General features: G+C 50.4%; 12 protein-coding genes across 12 annotated transcripts; 7 read left to right on the top strand and 5 right to left on the bottom strand.

The window, feature by feature from the left end:
• Positions 1–101: 101 nt before the first annotated feature.
• Positions 102–2,102, bottom strand: KL928_000390 (uncharacterized protein; the record flags this gene model as incomplete). Its single annotated transcript, XM_043204538.1, has 1 exon — positions 102–2,102. One exon carries the CDS (start codon positions 2,100–2,102, stop codon positions 102–104), a length of 2,001 nt encoding a protein of 666 aa, XP_043062285.1.
• A 94-nt stretch (positions 2,103–2,196) lies between these two features.
• Positions 2,197–3,846, bottom strand: KL928_000389 (uncharacterized protein; the record flags this gene model as incomplete). Its single annotated transcript, XM_043204526.1, has 1 exon — positions 2,197–3,846. The coding sequence occupies one exon, from the start codon at positions 3,844–3,846 to the stop codon at positions 2,197–2,199; it is 1,650 nt and encodes a 549-aa protein (XP_043062284.1).
• A 118-nt stretch (positions 3,847–3,964) lies between these two features.
• On the top strand, positions 3,965–5,743 carry KL928_000388 (uncharacterized protein; the record flags this gene model as incomplete). The annotated part of the gene is made up of 1 exon (XM_043204515.1): positions 3,965–5,743. One exon carries the CDS (start codon positions 3,965–3,967, stop codon positions 5,741–5,743), a length of 1,779 nt encoding a protein of 592 aa, XP_043062283.1.
• Positions 5,744–5,819: 76 nt separating this feature from the next.
• On the top strand, positions 5,820–6,281 carry KL928_000387 (uncharacterized protein; the record flags this gene model as incomplete). The annotated part of the gene is made up of 1 exon (XM_043204504.1): positions 5,820–6,281. One exon carries the CDS (start codon positions 5,820–5,822, stop codon positions 6,279–6,281), a length of 462 nt encoding a protein of 153 aa, XP_043062282.1.
• Positions 6,282–6,334: 53 nt separating this feature from the next.
• Positions 6,335–6,972, bottom strand: KL928_000386 (uncharacterized protein; the record flags this gene model as incomplete). The annotated part of the gene is made up of 2 exons (XM_043204493.1): positions 6,335–6,811; positions 6,955–6,972. The coding sequence occupies 2 exons, from the start codon at positions 6,970–6,972 to the stop codon at positions 6,335–6,337; spliced, it is 495 nt and encodes a 164-aa protein (XP_043062281.1).
• Positions 6,973–7,278: 306 nt separating this feature from the next.
• On the top strand, positions 7,279–11,187 carry KL928_000385 (uncharacterized protein; the record flags this gene model as incomplete). Its single annotated transcript, XM_043204482.1, has 1 exon — positions 7,279–11,187. One exon carries the CDS (start codon positions 7,279–7,281, stop codon positions 11,185–11,187), a length of 3,909 nt encoding a protein of 1,302 aa, XP_043062280.1.
• Positions 11,188–11,258: 71 nt separating this feature from the next.
• Positions 11,259–12,440, top strand: KL928_000384 (uncharacterized protein; the record flags this gene model as incomplete). Its single annotated transcript, XM_043204471.1, has 1 exon — positions 11,259–12,440. One exon carries the CDS (start codon positions 11,259–11,261, stop codon positions 12,438–12,440), a length of 1,182 nt encoding a protein of 393 aa, XP_043062279.1.
• A 78-nt stretch (positions 12,441–12,518) lies between these two features.
• KL928_000383 (uncharacterized protein) lies at positions 12,519–15,293 on the top strand (the record flags this gene model as incomplete). Its single annotated transcript, XM_043204460.1, has 1 exon — positions 12,519–15,293. The coding sequence occupies one exon, from the start codon at positions 12,519–12,521 to the stop codon at positions 15,291–15,293; it is 2,775 nt and encodes a 924-aa protein (XP_043062278.1).
• A 43-nt stretch (positions 15,294–15,336) lies between these two features.
• On the bottom strand, positions 15,337–16,719 carry KL928_000382 (uncharacterized protein; the record flags this gene model as incomplete). Its single annotated transcript, XM_043204449.1, has 1 exon — positions 15,337–16,719. The coding sequence occupies one exon, from the start codon at positions 16,717–16,719 to the stop codon at positions 15,337–15,339; it is 1,383 nt and encodes a 460-aa protein (XP_043062277.1).
• A 192-nt stretch (positions 16,720–16,911) lies between these two features.
• KL928_000381 (uncharacterized protein) lies at positions 16,912–18,273 on the top strand (the record flags this gene model as incomplete). The annotated part of the gene is made up of 1 exon (XM_043204438.1): positions 16,912–18,273. The coding sequence occupies one exon, from the start codon at positions 16,912–16,914 to the stop codon at positions 18,271–18,273; it is 1,362 nt and encodes a 453-aa protein (XP_043062276.1).
• Positions 18,274–18,348: 75 nt separating this feature from the next.
• KL928_000380 (uncharacterized protein) lies at positions 18,349–20,049 on the top strand (the record flags this gene model as incomplete). Its single annotated transcript, XM_043204427.1, has 1 exon — positions 18,349–20,049. The coding sequence occupies one exon, from the start codon at positions 18,349–18,351 to the stop codon at positions 20,047–20,049; it is 1,701 nt and encodes a 566-aa protein (XP_043062275.1).
• Positions 20,050–20,068: 19 nt separating this feature from the next.
• On the bottom strand, positions 20,069–21,964 carry KL928_000379 (uncharacterized protein; the record flags this gene model as incomplete). Its single annotated transcript, XM_043204415.1, has 1 exon — positions 20,069–21,964. The coding sequence occupies one exon, from the start codon at positions 21,962–21,964 to the stop codon at positions 20,069–20,071; it is 1,896 nt and encodes a 631-aa protein (XP_043062274.1).
• Positions 21,965–22,006: the final 42 nt, after the last annotated feature.

The raw sequence follows: 22,006 nt of genomic DNA, 5'->3' as shown, positions 1-22,006 counted from the left end.
CGAAAATGGCGGCGCAGATCCGTTTGGAGGGCTCTATACATCATTTTCCCGAAGTGTTCATTAGCTCGAATTTTTCCATTATTATCTACACCCTTACACCATCAGTAAGATCTACCGAACATAGTGAAGTTGACGGCCGGCTTGCCACACTTGACGCACTTCTGGCCCTCTTTGAGCTCTGGCTGGTCGTAAGGAATACACAAAGACTTGGCACCCATGGATGGAGACTTCTCGTCGGTCTCGTAGTCTTCTCCGTCGTCCTTCTTAGCAGAGGAGTCTTTAATGTCGTCCTCACACTCTGCAACTCCACACCACGGAGCAAGAATAACGTTTTTCTTGTTCAGAGCTGGAACAAAGTCCTTCCACTCGGTGACAATCTTTCTGTGGCTGTCGTATTTCTGTTTGGCGGCGTCGAAGAGAGACTTTTGGATGGTTTCCAGAAGTTTTGGCAGCTCGATCTCGATAGTGTCCAGGGAAAGAGCAGTTTTCTCTCCATTGTCTCTTCTCACGGCCATGACAGAGTTGTTGGCAATATCCTTAGGGCCAACCTCCAATCTGACAGGAACACCCTTCAGCTCCCAGTCGGAAAATTTCCATCCTGGAGAGTAGTTGTCTCTGAAGTCGGTGATAGCACGGACGTCGGCCTTTTTGAGTCGAGAGTCCAGCTCGGAACAGGTTTCGTATAGCTTGTTCTCGATCTCCTTGGTCGTCTTGTTGGTGATACCAACAGGAATGATGACCACTTGGTTCTGAGCCACTCTAGGTGGAATGACCAATCCTTTATTGTCGGAATGGATCATCACCATGACACCAATAACTCTGGTGGAAAGGCCCCAAGACGTTTGGTGAGCATAGATCTTAGGGTGTTCTGGACCAAGAGGGTTTTCGACAGAGATGTTGAACATCTTGGAGAAGTTCTGGCCCAAATGGTGAGAAGTGGCACCTTGAATACCTCTACCTGTGGTTGGGATATATCCTTCGCAAGTGGTGGTGTATAGACCTCCGGCAAACTTCTCGTTTTCTGTCTTAACACCTTTAATGACAGGAACAGCGAGCAGCTCTTCGTAGACGCCCGCATAAAGATCCAAGATCTTGCTGACCTGCTCGCTGGCTTCCTCCTTGGTAAGGTGTGCAGTATGGCCCTCCTGCCACAAGAACTCTCTGGTTCTGAGGAACGGCTGTGGATGCTTGAACTCCCATCTGACGACAGAGTTCCATTGGTTGAGTTTCAATGGCAGATCTCTGTGGGAACGGATCCATTTGGCGTAGTATGGGTACATGACAGTTTCACTGGTTGGTCTGATAGCAATTGGCTCCTCCAAGTCTGAGGACCCAGCTCTTGTCACCCAAGCGACCTCAGGAGCAAACCCCTCGACATGGTCTTTCTCCTTCTCCAGAACTCTAGAAGACACAAACATTGGGAAGTAGGCGTTGGAGACGCCGTCGGCCTTGATTCTGTCGTCAAACCATCTCTGGATCTTCTCCCAGATGGCGTAGGAGGCAGGACGTAGAATGTAGCATCCAGAAACGTCGTAGTAGTCGAGCATTTCTCCCTTGGTCAGGATCTGCTGGTACCAGCCTGAAAAATCACGTTCCTTATCAACAGTCACGCCAATCAGCTTGGCGTCGTCGATTTTGGCCTCGATCTTGGGCTCAGATTTTGGTGCCTCCTTGGCTGCAAAATCGACGATCACAGGCTCAAAGGGCTCGAGAAAACCCAAAAGCTGTTTTCCAGTGAGAATCAGCTTTCCGGTGGAATTAGAGATAACGTAGTTTTTTCCATCAGCTTGTATGCTTTGCTCGACAAGGACCTTGACCTTGCCGACGTGGTCGTTGCCCAAGGAAGCAAGCGTGAACTCCCTGGCTGCGACACCAAAGAACTCTTGTGTCAGCTCGTCGTTGGCCAATCTAGGCTCCTTCACTGCTGCAGCTCTGGCAATACCTCCACCAGGAGTCTGGACAGAAGCAGGGGCCACAACGATGACGGGAACCGGAGTCTGTGACTTTGGTGTCTTTGGCTTGAACACAAGCGTCTTGACAGTAACAGCATCTTCGGGAGTTGGCTCGCTCAGCGAGAGCAGGGAAAGCATTGAAGAAATCATAATGACAAAATTTTTGTTGAAGCGAAGATAAAAATCGCCCAGTTTGAGAAATACGAAAACGGAACTATAGAGCACCTGGAAAATTAAATTCTATTCAAGGTTTACATCTGCCCGTGAACCGTGGGTACAGCGAGCAGTCTCTCACAGTGAAACGGTTGCACAACCAAGCAAGGATTCTTTCGGTACCCAAACCGTAGCCTCCGTGAGGACAGGTACCGTAGATTCTTTGGTCCACGAACCAGTAGTAGCTCTTGGCGTCGATACCCTCCCGTTTGAATCCCTCCAGCAGCTCTTGGGTATCTTCAATTCTCATTGAGCCACCGGTGATCTCACCAACAGTAGGCATCAGCACATCGACAGACTCGGTGACTCTTGGATCGTCGGGGCATTTCTTCATGTAGAAGGACTTGATCTCGACAGGGAATCTGGTAAGCAAGATAGGGACACCGATGGTGTCGGTCATCTTCCGCTCGGCAGCTTCAGCAATGTCGTCTCCGAACTTGAACTTCTCGCCGTCCTCGTTTGGAATGCCGTTCTCGTTCAGCCAGTCCAGGGCCTCAATGTACTGCATACGCTTGAAAGGCAATTGCGGAGCCACAAATCCTGGGTTCAACTGTTTCACCAGAGGACCGGCAGTAGGGTCTTCCAGCACGTATTGGACGGTCTTGGTGATGACTCTTTCGATGTGACTCAGCAAATCGTCAAACGTCACGAAGGCCAGCTCGGCCTCAATGTGTGTGTACTCACTCAAGTGTCTTCTAGTGTGCGACTTCTCAGCACGGAAAGACTCCTGGATACAGTAGACGTCTCCCAAAGCAGGCAGACAGGTCTCCAGATACAGCTGAGAAGATTGCGTCAAGAAAGCCTCCTCGCCGTAGTAGTCCATCTTGAACAAGGTTGATCCACCTTCAACCTGGGTTTGCACCATGCAAGGAGGAGTCACCTCAGTGACCGATTCTTCGATGTAAACTCTTCTGATGGCGGCAAGAAGAGCAGCACGAACCTTCATCACAGCAGACAAGGTCTCTCCTCTAAGCGTGAGATGTCTCTGGTCCATCAAGATCGACGGATCGGTTCCTTCTTGGATCTTGTTGGTAAACGATTCCTTGCCAGATGGGGCCAAGCCAACCACTTCGTAGTAGTCCACGGCCAGTTCCACACCGCCGGGAGCAGACTTGCCCTCAGGAAGCTTTCTGATCGTACCGTAGATGGACAAAGTGGACTCAATAGTGAGAGACAGGGTCTGGTATGCGTTGGCGAGGTCTCCACTCAAGACACACTGAACATATCCGGTACCGTCTCTCAGAACAATAAAGGCAAGTCCCTTTTGCAGACGCAAACGGTGGACCCATCCTTGGACCTTGACTCTTTCTTCGATGTGTTTCCCAATGGACATGATTTTGATTTTCTTGGCTGGCGGAAGAGATTTGTCTTCAACAATAGTAATCTTCATGGCCTCCAACATCTTGGCGTTTTCTTCCGCATCCTTGGCAGCAGCCTCTGCAGCTTGTTTGCGGGCCTTCTCTTCTTTTTTCTTGAGAGACTCAGCTCCCTTTTTAGCCTTCTTCAAAGCAGAAGGTGAGATATCGACGTATTCTTCCCCTTGTTCAGTCTCTTTGGCGACAATCAGTTTGGCTTCAGGCACCTTGAACAGAGCATAGGCCGGGGTTTTGAATGGCTTCTCCTTGGTGCCGGCCGCGCCTGCGTCGTCGGTTCCTATCTTTTCGTTAACGAACACTTCCATTATGAAAAAAATAATTATCCAATCCAAAAAAAAAATCTCTTTATAGGACTGACTTACTAGTGAAAAAAAGAGCAAATGAGTCAACATAAAGACTAATTGCAAAAACCGTTTTTTATCCATGTCCAAACGAATGACCCTTCAGTCACTGCCAAAGACCTCATCTTTCACCAAAAAGCTCACGCCCGATCCGCGGATCCCCAGCGTGAAGGCAGCTCTGGATCCGTCAACCCCACAGGAGCTCTTTCATGTTGCGAGGCGTCTTATTGGCGGCGCCTACACCTATTGCAAGCCCACTCCCCGTAAAGAGTACCGCTTTTTAACGGCATCTCCGTACGCATTGGAGACGCTGGGGCTGGATCCGTCAGAAGCTTCGAATAGGAGCTTCCAGGAGCTGGTGTCTGGGGAAAAGTATCTTACCGACCCGTTTCCATACTCCCAGGCTTATGCCGGCTATCAATTTGGCCAATTTGCAGGTCAATTGGGTGATGGGAGAGTTGTGAACCTCTTTGAAGTAGAAAGCGCCAAGGATGGACAAAGATACGAGCTGCAGCTCAAGGGAGCTGGATTAACACCGTTTTCTCGGTTTGCAGACGGAAAGGCGCTTTTGAGTTCGAGCATCCGGGAATTCGTGATAAGTGAGGCCTTATCAGCAATAGGAATTCCGTCTACGCGGGCATTGGCTATCACTGCGCTTCCAAAGACATATGCCATGCGCGCTCGCCATGAAAAGTGTGCCGTTGTCTGTCGAATGGCGCCTACATGGATCAGGATTGGAACCTTCGACCTGTACAAATGGAGGGAAGACCGCAAGGGGCTGATCGAGCTGAGCAATTATGTGATTGACGAGGTTTTCCACAACAAGATGGTCGAAAACGAGCAGATCAAAAAAGAAGTCGAACGAGAGATCTCGAAACATAACATCACTCTCACACGCTACGACAAGATGTATCTGGAGATTGTTGCTCGCAATGCCAAGACTGTTGCCTTGTGGCACGTTTATGGATTCCTGAATGGTGTTTTGAATACCGACAATACATCCATCACTGGCCTGTCAATGGATTTTGGGCCCTTCGCATTTATGGAGTACTTTGATCCGAACTACACGTCCAACCATGACGATCACACAAGGATGTACAGCTTCGCTAATACCCCGAGCGCAATTTGGTTTAATCTTGTCAAGCTTGGCGAGGATGTTGCAGAGCTGATTGGAGCCGACCAGGAACTTTTAGATGATCCAGATTTTGAGGCTGGTATTAAGCAAGAATGGACAGAAAGAATGATTGGAAGAGCAGGCAAAATCATTGACATTGCCGGCACAGTATATGAGAAGTTGTTTATGGACGACTATCTGAAACTGGTTTGCCAAAGAATCGGTATCAGTCCGAGAGACACTGACCACACAGAAATTCTGGGACCTATGTTTGAGATGCTGAGAGCCACCAAGATCGACTACAACGACTTCTTTAATATTCTGCAGCACGTGCCAATGGAGAAGAAGCTTGACTACGAAGCCACCGCGGAGCTGTTCATCCCTAAAAATTTCCAGGAAGACTTGGTCAACGACTACACCAAGGAAAATATTCTCAAAGAGCTGAAAAGTTTTTTGGTTGTTTTCAAAGACAGAGTGGAGCGGGAGCAGCTATCCGACAACGAGCGGCTGAGCAGAGCATCCAAAGTGAACCCGCTATTCGTTCCTAAAAATTGGATGCTGGAAGAAGTTATCGACTATACCACCGAAAACGATCTCAAGCCAGACTATATCAACAAAATGATGAAGATGTGCACCAACCCGTACGACAGAGCTAGGTGGGGTGATGAGCTGAAAGACGTAGAGGAAAGATGGTGTTCTGATGTGGCTTTCGAGCTAAAAATGGGCAAATGTTCGTGCGCCAGTTAGGATGTTTTGCTGGCGTTTTCTGGTTCTGCTGGGGACCATGTACATTATGAGCAGTTTCATATCTCTCGGAAAGTAAATGCTGGAGCGTGCTAAAACTGTCCACAGATTTGTGAACCAGTTGAGGTTAGGTTCGAAACACAAGCGGAGTTTTTGGAAGAAGTCAAGCCCCAACACCAATGTCTCCGAAGCAAGTATACAGACGACGGACAAGTCGTCTGCAAATATATTGCTCACAGACGGCGTGGGCACTTCAAATGAAGCGACCTCCAACACTTCGCATCACGTTGAGTCTACAGAATTAAGCTTTATCAGTGTGGACCACGATCTGGGCGATCTCTCGGAGCAGTTTTATCTCGTTCCTAGTCGCGAGCGGAACGTGCCGTCCAAAGAGCAGTCTGAGAGCTCGTCAACGTACTCAGACAGCTTCAATTTCGAGTGGGTCAATGATATCATTAGCATGTATATGACCTATGACACCGAGGTGCCAAGATGGGCTTTCGTTGAGGCCGACTACGACTACTACAGTAATTTTTTGTAAGTTACGTCATACCTGAATTTCACTGCCATATTGATTATTATCTCCAGAACTCTTTAAAATTTGAGCGCAACCTTGGCAAACTCGGTACCTTGCGCTTTGGCAATCTCGAGCTCAAGAGGCGTCACCTGTCTTGAGCCATCGGCACCGGCAATAGTGCCTGCTCCCCATGGAGAACCGCCACGGACCTGGCTCAGGTCTGTCATCAACGAGAACACCTTAGCGTAGCCCAATGGCACATAGATCATGCCGTGGTGGACCCACGTGGACAAAGAGTTGACAACGGTCATCTCATTTCCACCACCAGTTCCTGTAGAAACGAAAACTCCAAATGGCTTGTGGTAAAGAGCACCAGAGGCCCATAAGCCTCCGGTCTGGTCGATGAAACTCTTGAACTGAGCAGGGAAATTGCCGTATCTGGTTGGAATACCAAACATAAATGCGTCGTATTCCTGCAATGTAGACACGGTGGCCTCTTCGTACGGTCTCTTTGGAGGAGCGTGCATCTTCTCCAAGATGCTCTCCGGCAGTGTCTCCGGAACTTGGAAAATCTTGGCCCCGACACCTCCTGCTTCCAGTCCTGCTTTGACCGATTCAGCAAGGGTGGACACGTGGTGGTATAACGAGTAAATGATGATCTTAAGTTAGCAGTTCAGGCCTCCCCATTGGTACTTACTGCAACTTTCTTAGTCATATTGAGTTTGATATTTTAGCGCCAGTTAACTTTGCTTAAACCCTGTATTTATATTAGTTACGCAGTAAAAATGCAACCCCCTTTTATTATTAATGATTTAGTAATTATTACCTAAACAGTTTCACTGCGATGAGACATGATAGAAGGGCCCAGAGATAAAATAAGGTTGCGGCTGTGCACTTTAGTTCTTGCACTGCCTGAAGTTTTAATTTACCTGTTTTGAAACATTTGTTTACAAATAAAATAAATCACAAACAACTCGCGATCTTGTTTGAAAATTGTCTCAGATATCAGGTATAAATCGAAATGGACCAACAAACCGGCCCGCAGACGGTGTCTGATCCAACAAGTATGAAGCCGTCGTTCTACTCGTCGTTCACAGCGTCGAACCCGATGAGAAGAAGCAGCAGTCAGTACATGAATGATTTGGGATCCGAGTCCCATCCTGAACGAGCTACCGAGCAGTACTGGCGCTCGTTGATTGCAGAGTCCGTCTATTTTGAAGGACGTGATGAGCTTTTCGGCCAAATGATAGCTATGGTTTACCAGAACAAGACAACGAAGAAGCTCAGTTGCATGCTTCTCAGTGTACATGGACAGACTATTGTGGATTCCATGTCTTTGACTAAAAACTCCAAATATTATCCTGCAGTTGAGAACCTCAGCAGAGACTGTCGCAAAAGCAATGTGAGAAGAGCACTGGCTGTGGCTATACTGCGAACGTACGCAAAATTGGACCCAAACACCAAGTCGCTCATGATGAAGAAAGCCCACATAAAACCAGATTATGACTGGGATGAGACAAACGCAGGAAAATTGGCTTCGGAGATGAAACTCATCGATAATAGGACACCACAAGAGGTTGGCGAACTTATCTTGAAGTTAGGATTTGCACAACAACGCAAACAAAGAACATCCTACGTTGTGGATGTCATCTACGCAAATACCGAAAACATAGAAGACTCGGACAAAAATAATGAGCTCGCATTTCTGCTGGGGGAGCAACTGGACCATCTTTTTGATCCGTTGACCGAGTATTCTCCTGAGCCTACAGAAAAAGCATATAAACTTCCGGGGGACACGCCGCAGCCTCATGACTCAGATGATGTACTTGTTAAAAGTATCTGCAACGAGCTAGTCAAAGTGCAAACTAATTTTACAGTCTCCTTAGTGCAATTCTTACAGAAGTTCCTTATTCCGCTTAGGGTTGATGTGCTGGAAGGGAGAATACCAGGATACACAACCGCGAAACTCAATCAGGTTTTTCCGCCAACCATCGATGAGGTGACCAGAATCAACTGCATATACCTAGACATCCTGAAAACGGCTCTTCCATACGGAAGTTTTGAGTTACTCAAGGCCAGTGGAACGACAATCCCTTATTTTTACAAAGCGCACATGAGACATGAGGCCGCCACAAAAACCTTTGCTACTCAACTGGATGCCTTTCTGATTGATATGAAGAAAATTGGATATGACAAGCTTACCTTCGATCAAAAGACTATCCAATCAATCATGCACGCATCTTTAAATCTACCAAAGTTGCAACTGATTTTGGATAGACTCATGACGACGAAAAAGTGGCCCCAGGAGTTACAGCCCGAGGTCGACGCGTACTACCAGTCATGCTTGAACACAATCATAGCATTTGGCAGTGACGTTCTCAAACCTTACAATCACAGAATATTCACTCCTACAGGTAAAATCCTTACGGAATTGGCCAGTGGCTGGCCAGCAGAACTTCAGTATGGCTGGTTGACCAGACGAGTGGTTGCGATATTTGATGTCAAGAACGTGCTTAAACAATCGGTGAAAAACAACGCAGTGGTAATTATATTCAGTGATCATGTGGTGATTCTGGAAATTGTGGACGACTTGTACTACTATGACCTTTTTGAGGCTGATACCCATGTTCACAAGCCGTCTATTGCGGATGTGTTAATGCACTCATTGGTTAACGAGGTTCCGTTCTCCAGCTTGCCAAAAATGAAAGTCGAAAGGTGGTCTGGCATAAGTGATATCGATGCTCAGTTTTACAACTACGACGGGAAAGCATACATCCAGCTATTTGATGATAAGGCTTTCGACGTTTATGAAGTCAGCAAATATACTGGTTCCCACCTCATTGAAGTTCTCAACAAAGCAAAGATACTCAACAAGTCGCAGCCATTTCATCTCTTCCGCTCAGCAGATGCCACGCAAACGCTATACTATACCGCTCATGAACTTGAAACTTACAATTCGGAAGAGACCAAGTCGCTGTTTGCTGTGTTCTTGAATATGCCATTCGATCAAAGCTACTTGAAGAAGTATTCCCTATTTGGATTCGTCACGCTTAACTTTTCATCCAATAAAATACTCATCGAAGGTGCCAGCTGCTGTGAGAAATATGCAACGTACGAGGTTCCATACGGCGAGCTTTCAGTCAAACTACTTGGGAAAATCTTTGACATGCTTGACTTCCAGCTGACGTATGCCAATCCAATGATCAACCTCAAGCTTTATGATAGATCGAGCGAGATGTTTTCCAAGGCTGCACTCGTGATAAATTGCAGTCAAGACAGCCAACGCAAAGAGCTTGTAAACATAAAGAAAGCGCACAAACTGTTCATGCAAACCAGAAAGCTTCCGGAAGGAACTCAAGCCCTCAAACCAAGATCCAACACTTTGGACATGCTTGATAATAATAGGGTCAGCTCTACAAAAATCACGAAACAGAAAGATCGATCAGTGCCCTTCTACAAGCGTCTCTTTGGCGGAAAAAGAGGGTCGATGGCTCGCGAGACCAAAACTCCCGGCAAGACGTTGGGGGTTGAACGAGTTTCGGTGCTCAAAGACGAAGATCGAAAGTCAGCTTCTCCAGCAATGTCTAGTATGGTGGCAGCTAACGAGTATCAATTCCCAACAAGACAGAACAGTGTACTTAGAATTGGGCAACCCCAAGGGTCGAGGATCTCAAGTAATCGCCATAGCTCCGACAAGTCTACCATTCGTCAAGTTTCAGATGCAGAGTCTAACAACCTGATTGATGGATTTGGATTGAATATTGATAAAGTGAGACCCGAGGCATTGAAGAGAAGAAGTATCAATGAGACAGCACGGGACGACAAACCGCAAACAGAGTTGCACTCGCAGGAGAAACAATCGAACGAGAATCACAAAGGCCCATCTCCCCAAGATGTTCTGAAAGAGAATCTGGAGAGGTACTTTAGCGAAGCCAGGAAAAGAAGAGAGCAGCATGAGAAGGATTTGAAAGAGCATGGTGTCAGTTTGGTGATGGAAGCTGAAGAGGCTCCTCTTGGTACTAAAGGTCTTTTATTTTCACCTAGTGTTGCAGCCAAGCTGAGCCAAATTGGCGATACTGAAAAAGGCGATAATTGGACGGTTCCCAAGAACGAAGGGAATTCCGTTTTGGAAAGCGATAAAAGCAAAGATTCGATCATCAGCAGAGTCGCAAGCTTTGTGAAGCGGCCTGTGAGCAACAAAACTCGGCACAAGCATCCTCTGGTGGCACTAAGAAATGTGAATACGGGGCAACAGGTACCACAGGTGCCAATGAAGTCTGATAACTTGAAAGAAGCAAAGCCACTTGGTATCCTGGAATCAGAAAGTGCACCAGCTGCTTTGGAAGCGAAGAAGCCAAGCGTGCGCATTGTCACTCCACTACAAGCAGCACACGAAAAGTTCAAAGACCAACCGCCGATTCCAGAAACAGCCAAGGAGGCAGACCTACTTCAGGATATTGATTTATCCAGTACGTTTGACATGTCACTTCCTGATCTGACAGATGACATGGACATATTCGATTCTCCGCATACTGACAAGTCTGAGACCGAGGACGAGAAATTTTTCACCCCAAGAGAAGCTCCGGGAGCAGTCTTTGAGGAGCAGAATACTACACTTACTGAACAGAGCACCACCGAGGTTGACAAGACGTCATTATGTTCGGCCCTCGAGGAAGTGCAGGATAATACTGTGGGCAAGGTGCTAGTCAACATGTGGAACGAAAAACGCTATATGTCGAACTCGTCCCTTTACACAGGTATCTTGAACGACGAGTCCTATGCGTACCTAGCACCTTTTCTCGCAGGCAACACTACGATGGATGGAAGTGTGTCGGCAGGAAAGGAGCAGCCCATAGATTATGATGCCATAATAGCACGCGGTCTCAAGGAAAGTTCCCTGAGGTATCTGGCAGGGCTTTTGGGAGAATAGGATGTACAATTCGTGGACATTATTTATGATATTTAGTCAAAAATATTTTATGAAAAAATATAAAATTTAGCATGTCCGAACTGCATGAGCTTTGCCAGCTCGAACGACCAATAACAAAAGGCCATCTCGAGAAGCTCAAAGAGTATTTGTCTGCTGGAATTCCAGCAACGTATACGCTCGAGGAGGTGGATCAGTTTGAGAGGGGAGTTGAAGAGGAGCTTTCGTCTACCACAACCCCATTACATCTGATCTGTGAAAATATCTCTCACGATTTCACGCCAGAAGAGGAGGAAATCGTGGTGTCGATGATCGACGAGCTGTTTTTGAACGGAGCCGGCTGGTGCCTGGTCAGTGCGAAAAACGAGACTCCTGGCTGTGTGTTGGAAAGACGAGGCTTTCATGGCTCTAAATATTGGGAGCAAATAGTTTCTGCTGGAGTTCGTGCTGAAGTACTCATTCGGCACATGGAATCCAACATCGAGTTTATTGAGGAAGACGAGGTGGATGCCTACGAGGAAGAACCGGCAAAGGAGGAGCAACAGAACGAGAATAAGCAGGAACACGATCCTGCTGGAGATAGCGATACATTTTTAAAGACCAAGTTAGAGTATACTGACGATGCATTGCTAACAGATAGAAAAGACGGGGTGATGATGCAATGGGAAGAGAAACTGATGAGAGCCGGGTGCGAGTCCTTGTTCAAGAGCGTTGAGGACCCCAATAATGTGGTAGTGCTTAATATCGGATTTGGCATGGGGATAATAGACAACATGATCCAGGAGAAAAACCCAGCTAAACATTACATCTGTGAGGCTCACCCTGACGTGCTTGCCAAAATGCAGAAAGATGGCTGGATGGACAAGGATAACGTGGTGGTGCTGAGGGGGAAGTGGCAGGACACTTTGCCACCACTTCTGAACGAGGGAGTGTTTTTCGACGGAATTTATTTCGATACGTTCAGCGAGCAATACTCTGACATGCTGGAGCTGTACGACCTTCTTGTGGGGTTGCTGAAGCCAGAAGGAATATTTTCGTTTTTCAACGGCCTGGGAGCAGACAGATTGGTGTGCTACGAGGTGTATAAGCGCGTTGTGGAGCTGGATCTGGAGAACTACGGACTCAAGACGGAATTCACCGAGATTGAGGTGCCGAGGACCACCAAGCCAGACGCCAAAGACAGCGTCTGGGCAGACATCTACCGGCCGTACTGGACGTGTCCTGTGTACTATCATCCCGAGGCGAAGTTTATGTAGATGGCGGTGTACGGGTGTGTGGGCTTGCTCCTTGAGAATATAATTTCACAAGGACTGGAGGATTAAATTTACACGATCATGTTTTCCAAGATCTCGCAGATCGGCAAGAATTTGACCGACGAGATTTCGCGGATCAATGACGAGGTGAACAGTAACCGAAAACAGGGCTCGGGCTCGCCCAATGCGGGAATTGATCCGGCAACTGCAAGCAGGATCTTATCTACGCCGACTCCCGAGCCGGACAGCATGACACAGCCAAGGGAAATGAGCACTCCTGAGCCTACTAATGAGGCCAGCACCATTAGCATTACTGTTCCGGGCACGAATATCAAGTATATGGATCTTCCGCCGGAAATACGAAGCCGAATGCGCAAGTTTGTAAAGTACGATGAGAAGTATCCCATTCTGTTCGAGGCCTACAAGGCTGAAAAGCGCAAGACCGTTGTGATACAGGCTTTTGAGGCGATGCTACGAGAATTGACGCCGTGTTCCAGTATTGGCGAGATTGATGCGGTGCGCGACTATATCGGAGGCTTGAAATCCAAGACAGCTTTTTTAGAGTCTGAGCTGCGGCAAGCTGTGGCCAAGGAAGCCGAGAGCAAAAAGAGTCTTGATGAGCTGGAGCGTTTACGCAGCGAGTCCAGGACTCCAGACAATGGAGAGTTGGAAGTGTTGAGGAGACAGCTGGAAGAGCTGAGGAAGCAGCTGGTTGATGCGCAGGCCAAGGAGAGCCAACAGAAAGAGATGTTTGACCAAGAAAAAGCCAATTTAGAGAAGCTGTTGAGCGAAAAGGAGTCTTTGATAGTGGCGAAGGAGAACGGACTGAGTGGTTTTCAATCTGAGAAGGAGAAGCTGGAGTCGCAGGTTGCAGAGCTGCAAAAATCGCTCGAGTCAAGCAATAGGCTCACACAGTTATTCAAGGAAAAAGTGGCAGCGCTCAACGAGGAGCTCAAGTCTCAGAAAGAGAGTGAGCCTGCGAACGACAGCGCGAAACCCAACGAAGGCTCCAAGAAGGGTAAAAAGAAGAAGAAGGGACAGGCAGCTAAAAGCCCGAACAACGATACCGAGCTCATTGAGCTTCGTCACCAGGTGGAGGTTTTGGAGGCTAAAGCGGGCGAGGCCGAGCGTTTTGAGAAGGAGGCTGCTGATCTGGCCAAACAGGTCAAGTCTCAAAAAGACGAGATTGAAAATCAGCGCGACATGTTGCGGGACGTGGGAGACTCTCTGGTGACGGCGAAGGACGAGCTCAAAAAATCTCAGGAACAATACCGGGAGAAGACGGAGGAGCTAGAAAAGGTGAAGTCCGAGCTGGAGTCCGTGAAGGCTGATTTGGAAGTGCTGCGGATCCAGAACTCCGATGCTGTGAAGGACTACGAGCGGGCAAAGTCGTCATTGGAAAAGAAGCTGGCTTCGTTGGAAGAAAGTCACACGAAGGGCAGTGGTGAGGAGACTAGCGCCAAGGACGCCGTCATTGAGAGCCTTAAAAAACAGGTTGAAGACCTCAAGCTTGGATTCGAGAAGAATTTCAAGGACGTGGGCGAGGAAAATGGACAGTTGCAAAAACGCATCAATGATCTGAACAAGGAGAAAGCTGCACTGGAAAAGCAGATCAGCGAGCTTACTGGGCTGAAGGAGCGGGAAGTGCAGCTAAAGTTGGATTTATCGAGTGCTCAGTCGTCGCTAACGCGCAAGGATCGCCTTTTGGACGAAAAGGAGAGTCGACTCAAATATTTGGAAGAAGAGAAAAATAAGCTGAATGACAGCGTGATAGAGCTCAAGGTGCAAGTGAGCGAGCTGAAGACGAAGATGAATTCTGACTTGGAAGCGAAGAATGCCGCACTAACGAAGAATGAGACGCTGCGCAAAGATTATAACGAGCTGATGCTCCGTCTGAACAAAGTGAGCACCGAGAACAACAAGCTGATGAAGAATTACGAAGAAATCAAGGACCGTTACGAGGATCTGCAGAACTCGAAGATGAGCACTTCCGACGAGGTGAAGACGATCAAGCGGCGATGCGAGGAGCTGTCGATGCGCAATAGAGAGTACGAGAGCCGGATGGAGGTGCTGCAGGAAGAGCTTTCAGAGGCTCGTTCTATGTTGCAGGAGCGCACACGCGAAGCTGGAACTATCCGAAAACTGCTTATTGAGACCGAAGACACGCAAAATACTAAACTGAAGGAGCTGAACGCCAGACTAGAAAAGCTGGCTGAGGAGAAGGAGGCGCTGGAGCGTGAGTCGACCTTGTCTTTGAAGAAGAAGCAGCGCGAGCTTGAAGATCTCAAGAGCAGTCTGGAGAGCGTGCGGGACGAGCTGGATCTTCTTCGTCGCGACAAGGCCTCCGTGGAAGCCAAACTTTCTGAGCAGGAGAGTGCTCTTCGTGACGTGGCGAACAGCGAAAAACAGCCCGAGGAAAACACATCTGAGCGCGATTACAAGCTGTTGGAGTCGCTCCGCGACACCCTGCAAAAGAGCGAGGCCCAAATCCGGGATCTCGAAACGATGAATAGCAAGCTACGCAAGGCTAACGAAGAGACGTCGCAGAAGTTGATGCGTCTGAACAAAAAATACAAGCTGCTCTCGCAACAGTACCGGACAACCAGAGATAGAAGAGAGTCTGTGGCGAGCGTTGAGTCGGACAAGTCGTCGCCGGTTGTGAGCCGTTCAACGAGCGTTGGCGACCTTGCGTCTGAGAGCCAGTCAGACACGAAGGAGAAGATGGAGTACGTCAAGAACGTGATTCTGGGATTTCTGGAACACAAGGAGCAGCGGGGGATTCTTCTTCCGGTGATCAAGACTTTGCTCTATCTAAACGACAGCGACGAAAAACGGCTTCTGAGCTCGCTTCCCTGAAAAATATTGGCAATTTAATAAATCATACAATTAAATATGCAAGCTATTTACATGGCCGGCAGTCTATATATTTTTTATCGTCCACGTACGGCTGGAGCACTTTTGGGACGGCGATCAAATGCGAATCTGGGTCGTAGTTGTTTTCCACGATCGCCACCAGAAGACGCGGAACCGCACACGCCGTGCCGTTCAGTGTATGCACGAATCGAAGCTTATTATTCTCCGTTCGGTAGCGGGCATGGAGCCGTCTTGCCTGGTAGTCCAGACAGTTGGAAGTCGAGCTGACCTCACCCCAGGCGCCTCTACCGGGCATGAACACCTCGATGTCGACTTTTTTGAACGCTGGGGCGCCCAGGTCGTCGGCTGGCATGAGTAGCACTCTGGCCGGAAGTCCCAAACTGGTGATAAATTCTTTTTGGAATGCCACCAGACGGTCGAACTCCTTGCTGCTCTCCAAAAGATCGCCTGCTGTCCAGGAAAAAAGCTCCACCTTGGTAAACTCGTGCACACGGTACAAGCCGCGCGTGTCTCTTCCCGCAGCGCCTGCCTCGGCCCGAAAACTGCGTGACAGACCGACCATGCGACGAGGAAGATCGCCGAACTTGTACTCTGTGTTGATGCTTAGCGCAGCAAGCGATATCTCGGCCGTTCCCGTGAGACACAGGTTGTCGTGGGTAAGCTCGTACACCTGTCTTTCATTGTTGGTGTCTCGTGGTCTGAACCCGCACGCGTTGGTGACTTCTGTCTTGACTATGGACGGCGGAAGCACCATTTGGAACCCGCTCTTTCTAGCCATTTTCAGCGAGTACTGCACGAGCGCCTGCTCCAGCAGCGCCAGGTCACCCATCAGGTAGTACCAGCCGCGGCCCGAGACGTTGGAGGCCTGCAAAAACTCTGCCAGCCCGGCCCTCTCCAGGATCGACTTGTGGTCGTATTTTTCGTCGGCAGCTGCGTCGATGTCGTGCGAGACGTTGATATATTCCAGCAGGGTCTGCTGGCTGCCGACGGCGCCGTCTATCAGGTTCGGCAATTGGTCCACCAGCTCTTCCATCTGCGCAACAAGACCTTTCTGCGTCTCTGCGCTCTGTTTCAGCAGAGGCTTGAGCTGGGCCAGCCTGTCGAGCACCGCCTGCTCGTCGACGGGCTGCTTGCCCGCTTTGCTGGCCTTGATCTGCTGCTGCAGCGTGCCGGCCTCGCGCTTGAGCTCGATCGCGTGTTTTCTTGCGTCCTGGTACTTCCCGTACAGGGCTGTGTACCCGTCCAAGGGGAACGGAACTTTTCTTCGACTGCAAATTTCGCGGAACAGGTCGACTCTCGAGCTGTAGTAGTCCAGATCGAAGTCTGGCCTGCGCAGAGTGCCCGAGAAACGAACAGACCCCGCACACCGGCGAGCAGCAACGGGCGCTAGTCGTAGGCCCCTGTTCATATTGACTCCACAAATAACTCAGCTGTTTATCTGGCACGGAATTTCCAAAACAAAAAAGCGCGGCTCGAGAAAAATCCCACCCGAATAGCCGTGGCAATATGGGGCCCCATCCCAAACCTCGTATTCGCCCCTTTGCACATAAATACAGCCATGTGGCCCACATACGCTCTCACATAGAGCCAAACCTGGATCATGGTGACATTCGAGTTCTCGCTGCGAGACCCCCCTAATAAACATGCCATCTACTCGCCGCTGCAACCGCACGTCAAAGCCAGCCTCAAACTCTACTTCCAGAACCCAATCCAGATCCAAGCCATCAAGGCCTCCTTCAAAGGCCACATGACCACCAGCATAGTCGAAAGAACACACTCATACACAGACATCATCAACATGGACGGAACACACACTCTCCGGGAGGAGCCGGACTCCCAGATCATAGAGACGTTCCACCCTCTGTTTTGCTTCAGGAAAACCGTCTCTGGAAATATCGCGTACCCTGCAACGCTCGAAAAAGACTCGTTTCTCGAGCTGCCGTTGGAGTTCGAGTTCCCTGTCGAACGGCAGCTGCTGCCCTCGTCGTGCACTTCGCACGGCGAACGGGCCGTGGGCATGGGCGCCATTTCGACGCAGTACGAGATCGACGTCGCCGTCGTCCGCCCCAACGCAGACCCCATCTCTGCCTCGTTCCCTATCCGCTTCCAAACCGACTCCGATCCCACATCCGGTCACGTGAGCAAAATTCGCTCGGAAGCCTCGCACATTTTCCCCGAGTGCGCCCGGCGACTGGTTCAGTGCGGCGGCGCCGTGGTTCAGAGCCCGTTTGTGACGATGCCCCGGTACTCGCTGCGGCTGCGCAGACTGCTGCATCTCCACAGAAGGGACCCGCAGTTGGCCGCAGACGTGCTGCTTACTGCGCAGCTGTCAACAGTGGCACATCTTGGCTTTGACACGAGCATCCAGAATCTGGGCGAGCTGGTCATCCACACGCCGCAGACCCACGACTACACCATCAACGGCCTCTCTACCGGTGCGGGCGAGTTCCGCGTTCTCAACGTCAAAGCTGTTGCTCTTTCGCAAATGCAGCTTAGGATCGGCGAGGCCGTCGTGGAGAACGCAGGGACCCCCGTGGAGCTGTTCAATTTTGACTACAAGCCGGGTGCGGAGCCGTGTTTCGACGTGGCCGAGTTTGAAGAGCACGACGGCATGCTTTCTGGCCGGTTGCCGATGAGCAAGCTGCTACCGGACGTCTCGTTGCTGGACGCGCTACAGGAGCCGTTCATGCCCAACATCCAGATCGGGACCTGTTTCAAAAACACCACGCGCCTAATGTTCTCACTGACGCTGTGCAACAACGGCATCCTCAAGAAACGCATCCACGAGCTCAGGTTCTACCACGACATCGTCCTGGGCCCTATCGAGAAGCCAGCGCCCGACTACAGCTTGATAGAGCACACGCCCGCTCCCGCATACACGCCGCCGCAGCAGACATGCGATCTGGTTCTGCTGACCGCCGAGGAGTCCAACTCGCTGGCTCCGCCTGTGTACTGTAGATAGAACGATAAAGGTACTCCTCGCACCATAAAAAAAATAAAATAAAGGGGCCCGAATTTATTTCTTTTATCATTTGCCATGTCCAGAAGAAGGGCCAGACAAAACGGCAACCAGGAGGAGTACCAGGTTCAGGGTCCGAGCAGTGCGCTGACGTCGTTCCTGCGGGAACAGGGTATCAGTGCGGAGGCCATCAGATTGCGGTACGAGGAAGGGTTGCGGCGCCAGCAGGAGCAAGCGAGCGATGGCGAAGAGGTGGAAAATGGCGAATCCGAGGAGTCTGACGAGGAGATTTTGGAGGGAGAGGATATTCCCGAGGATGTGAGGCTGCTGCGCGAGCGCGCAAGAATTAAGCGTCGCCGTGCGCGCCGGGACCGCGAGCTGGACGACGACGAGGCAGACGAGGGAAAGAATTTCTGTATCGAGTGCGACCGCGAGTTTGTGATCTCTGTGTACTCGAAGCGCATGGAGAAGTATGGTCGTATCGGATATTTGTGTCCGGAGTGCACAAGCAACGAGATCAAGCGGCAACGGCTGGCAAAGCGCAACGAGATCGAGGCTCGCAAACGGCGCAAGAAGGTGGCCGCGGCGCTTCTGGACAAGCAGGAGTACAAGATTCCGTCCCTGCAGGACTGCTGCATCAATGTGATTTCGAAAAACATCGACCAGGTGGACCTTTTGGGCGACATCGGTGTGGTCAACATGAAAAAGATCAGTCGCATCTTGTCGAAGAACAGGTCGCTGGATAACCGCACGATGTCGCTTTTTCTGGACAGCAACATGCGCGAGATTGAGTTTTGGGACTGCTCGAAGATCGACAGCGTGGCACTCAACAAAATACCGGCGTATTGTCCAAACGTCGAGAGACTGGTGCTGAACATGTGCGGACGGCTGCACAAGGATAATCTGAAATATTATGGCGAGAAGTTCACGAATCTGAGGTACCTGTATCTGAACGGCGCGTTTCTGATCAACGACCAGGCGTGGCAGGATTTCTTTGACAGTCCCGTCGGCAAGAACCTCAAAGGCATCCATATCAAGAACACGCACCGGTTTTCGCCCGACTCGCTAATTTCGCTGCTGGACAACTGCGGCAACAACCTCGAGGAGCTCACGCTGAGCCGACTGGACGGTCTCACGTCCAAGAACGTCTACGATTTGCTGCCTCATTATCTTCGCAAACTCAAACATCTCGAGATCTCATACCCAAATAAAGAGGAGCTGATCGACGACGAGCTGATCATCAACCTGCTGGGCGTGAACGGCGAGACGCTCGAGTCGCTCGTGCTCGACGGATGCACCGGACTAACGGACCAGTTTCTCATCTCAGGCATCAAGCCGTTCTGTCCCGCGCTCACCAAGCTGTCGCTGGTGCTGCTCGACCAGATCACCGACGTCGGCGTCAAGGAGCTGTTCACCGACTGGGACATGAACGGCGGGCTCATGGAGGTGAACCTGGCGCGCTGCATCGAGCTCGGCGACGAGGCCGTGTACGCTTTGCTCGAGCACTCGTGCCAGACACTGGTGGAGCTGAACCTGAACTCAATAAAAAACCTCACACGCAACTTCTTCAAGCAAATTGGCCGCCATCTGCGGTTCCCGCTGCTGACCGCGCTGGACATCGGCTTTGTGCGCTCGTGCGACGACTCTGCACTCGCGGTGCTGTCACGAATTGCTCCAAAACTGTCGATTCTCGAGGTCTACGGAAATAATAGATGCACGCCTGCGGCCATCGTCAGAGACAGCCTCAAGATCATCGGCCGCCAGAGCGACAGTATATAAACTTGTCTATAGTACACAATTAGTTCGTTTCGTCCATCTGCAGGTATTTGAGCGGCATGGTTGCACGCTCGACGTTGGTGAACCGCGGCATCTGCGCAGCGTCGCGCTGCGCCATAATCGACGCGTCGAAATCGATAGGGTTGACCAGCCGTGGACGGTACTCGGAAACGACGCCCGGGTGGCCGTTTTCCTTGATCAGCCGCTTGTTGACCGGGTCTTCGTCGCGGTTCGCGCTCAGCCGTGCTTTTAGAAAATGTTTCATATGCGTCGACGACTCGATGTCCGTCTCCAGTATCAGCCGGACGAGCTCGCGGTTAGGTTGCAGCTGCTCCAGACTGCCAGTTTTAAACAGATGCTCTCGGTACTCGTCGAGTAGCTGGTTGATGCACGTCGTGGGCAACTGGCCGTAGTACTTGACATTGTTGACGATGTTGGCGAGGTTTTTCGTGTTTTTCTGGGCGAGTTCAAACTTGAAGAAAAACGTCCAGAACGCAACAGAGCACCGAACAAGCTCTGTTTTGAAGTACGCAAACAGCACATCGCGCGCGGCCCTGACGTCCTTGCGTCGGACCCACTGTATGCGCGCCGCCTCCACCACCAAGTTCGCAGCGTTCCACATGTTCAGCACCGACCGCAGCTCGCCAAAGTCTGCGTCCAGCTCGTCCGTCGTCTTTTCCGTGTACACGTCCAGCAACCTGAGAAGCTGTCGACAAGTGTATTCATTGCCGAGTCTCCCACACAGATACTGCACATAGCGGGCAATCGGGTAAGTTTCGGTGGGGTGCGCGGCGATCATGCTGATGTATATTTGACGGGCCTTTTCGTGGTGTTCCAGTTTCAGCTCGTAAAACTTGGCATACATGTACCTTATGGTAGGCTGGTCGGCGCTGACAAAGACGTCGCAGCCTTTGTTGAACAGCGACACGATGTACTCGGTGTCCTGGCTGTTGCGAATGAGGTAGCGCAAATACTTGAGCCAAATGGTCTCGTACGAGCAAGTTGGCACCAGTGCCCGCTCATAGAGACTTTTGATCTGCTCCACATCGCCCTTGGACTCCTCAAAGTCCAGATACTTGATCCAGCGCGCCATGTCGTCGTCCGACACAGGCAGCAGGTCGAAGTTCTGCTTGGTGAGCTGGCTTTCGTATTCCCATCTTTCTGTGACGCGTGTGTAACAGGAGGTGAATATCTCGTTGAAGTAGGAGTCGCTGAGGTCCTTCACTTGATCCGCATCAAGGTCTTGGAGTTGTTTTCCCGGATAGCTCGATTCCATGAGGGAGTGCAGTTTTTCAGCCGGAATCAGGTCCTCGATAGTGAAATTCGACGTGATCTCGTACAGAGACTCGAAATAGCGCGCGTACTGGTGCAAGGGGTACTGCACCACCTGAAGGAGGATCTGGACGTACTCCAAAGCCGTGACTCCCGCATGTTTGGACTCCCAGTCCAAATACAGGTCCCATACAGGATGCGACAGAAACTGTCGTCCGACGTGCGCAACGGCTCGTTTAAACAGGTCTCGCACCTGCGGCTCATCTTTGAGGTTGTTTGATATCACAACGTTGAGGTAGTCGACCCAGAGCTCGCAGGAGCTGGGGAAGCTGGCGATTGCCTCTTCTAGAATGGCCACCGAGCCTTCGAGGCCCTCGATCGAGTACTCAATGGCGACAAACCGTTTCCAGAACTCCGTCAGATACGGAAACCGCGCCAGAAGTGACCGAAAGTCGTCCGCAAGCAGCTCGCACAGCTGGGGGTTGGTCTTGAGCGTGTTCAGCTGAGTGGCTACCAGGCCCTCGACGTAGGACACGAGCTCGCCCCAGAGCTGCGGGTCCTTGTTGTTCTCGGCCAGAGCGTGTCGCAGGGCTGCCCAATGGGGGAAATTGGCGAGCAGGTCGTCGGTGTCTTGAGACAAGTCCATTTGTTTGTATCAAGGCCAGAAAAATTTGCTGTGGTGTAACGG

This window comes from Ogataea angusta (assembly GCF_019207475.1).
Source record: "Ogataea angusta isolate 61-244 chromosome Unknown 61-244_NODE_1_length_1302399_cov_90.877568, whole genome shotgun sequence".
In the NCBI taxonomy this organism is placed as follows: domain Eukaryota; kingdom Fungi; phylum Ascomycota; class Pichiomycetes; order Pichiales; family Pichiaceae; genus Ogataea; species Ogataea angusta.
The sequence above is the reverse complement of the archived record's forward strand: the minus strand, read 5'-3'. Positions and strand labels throughout refer to the sequence as shown.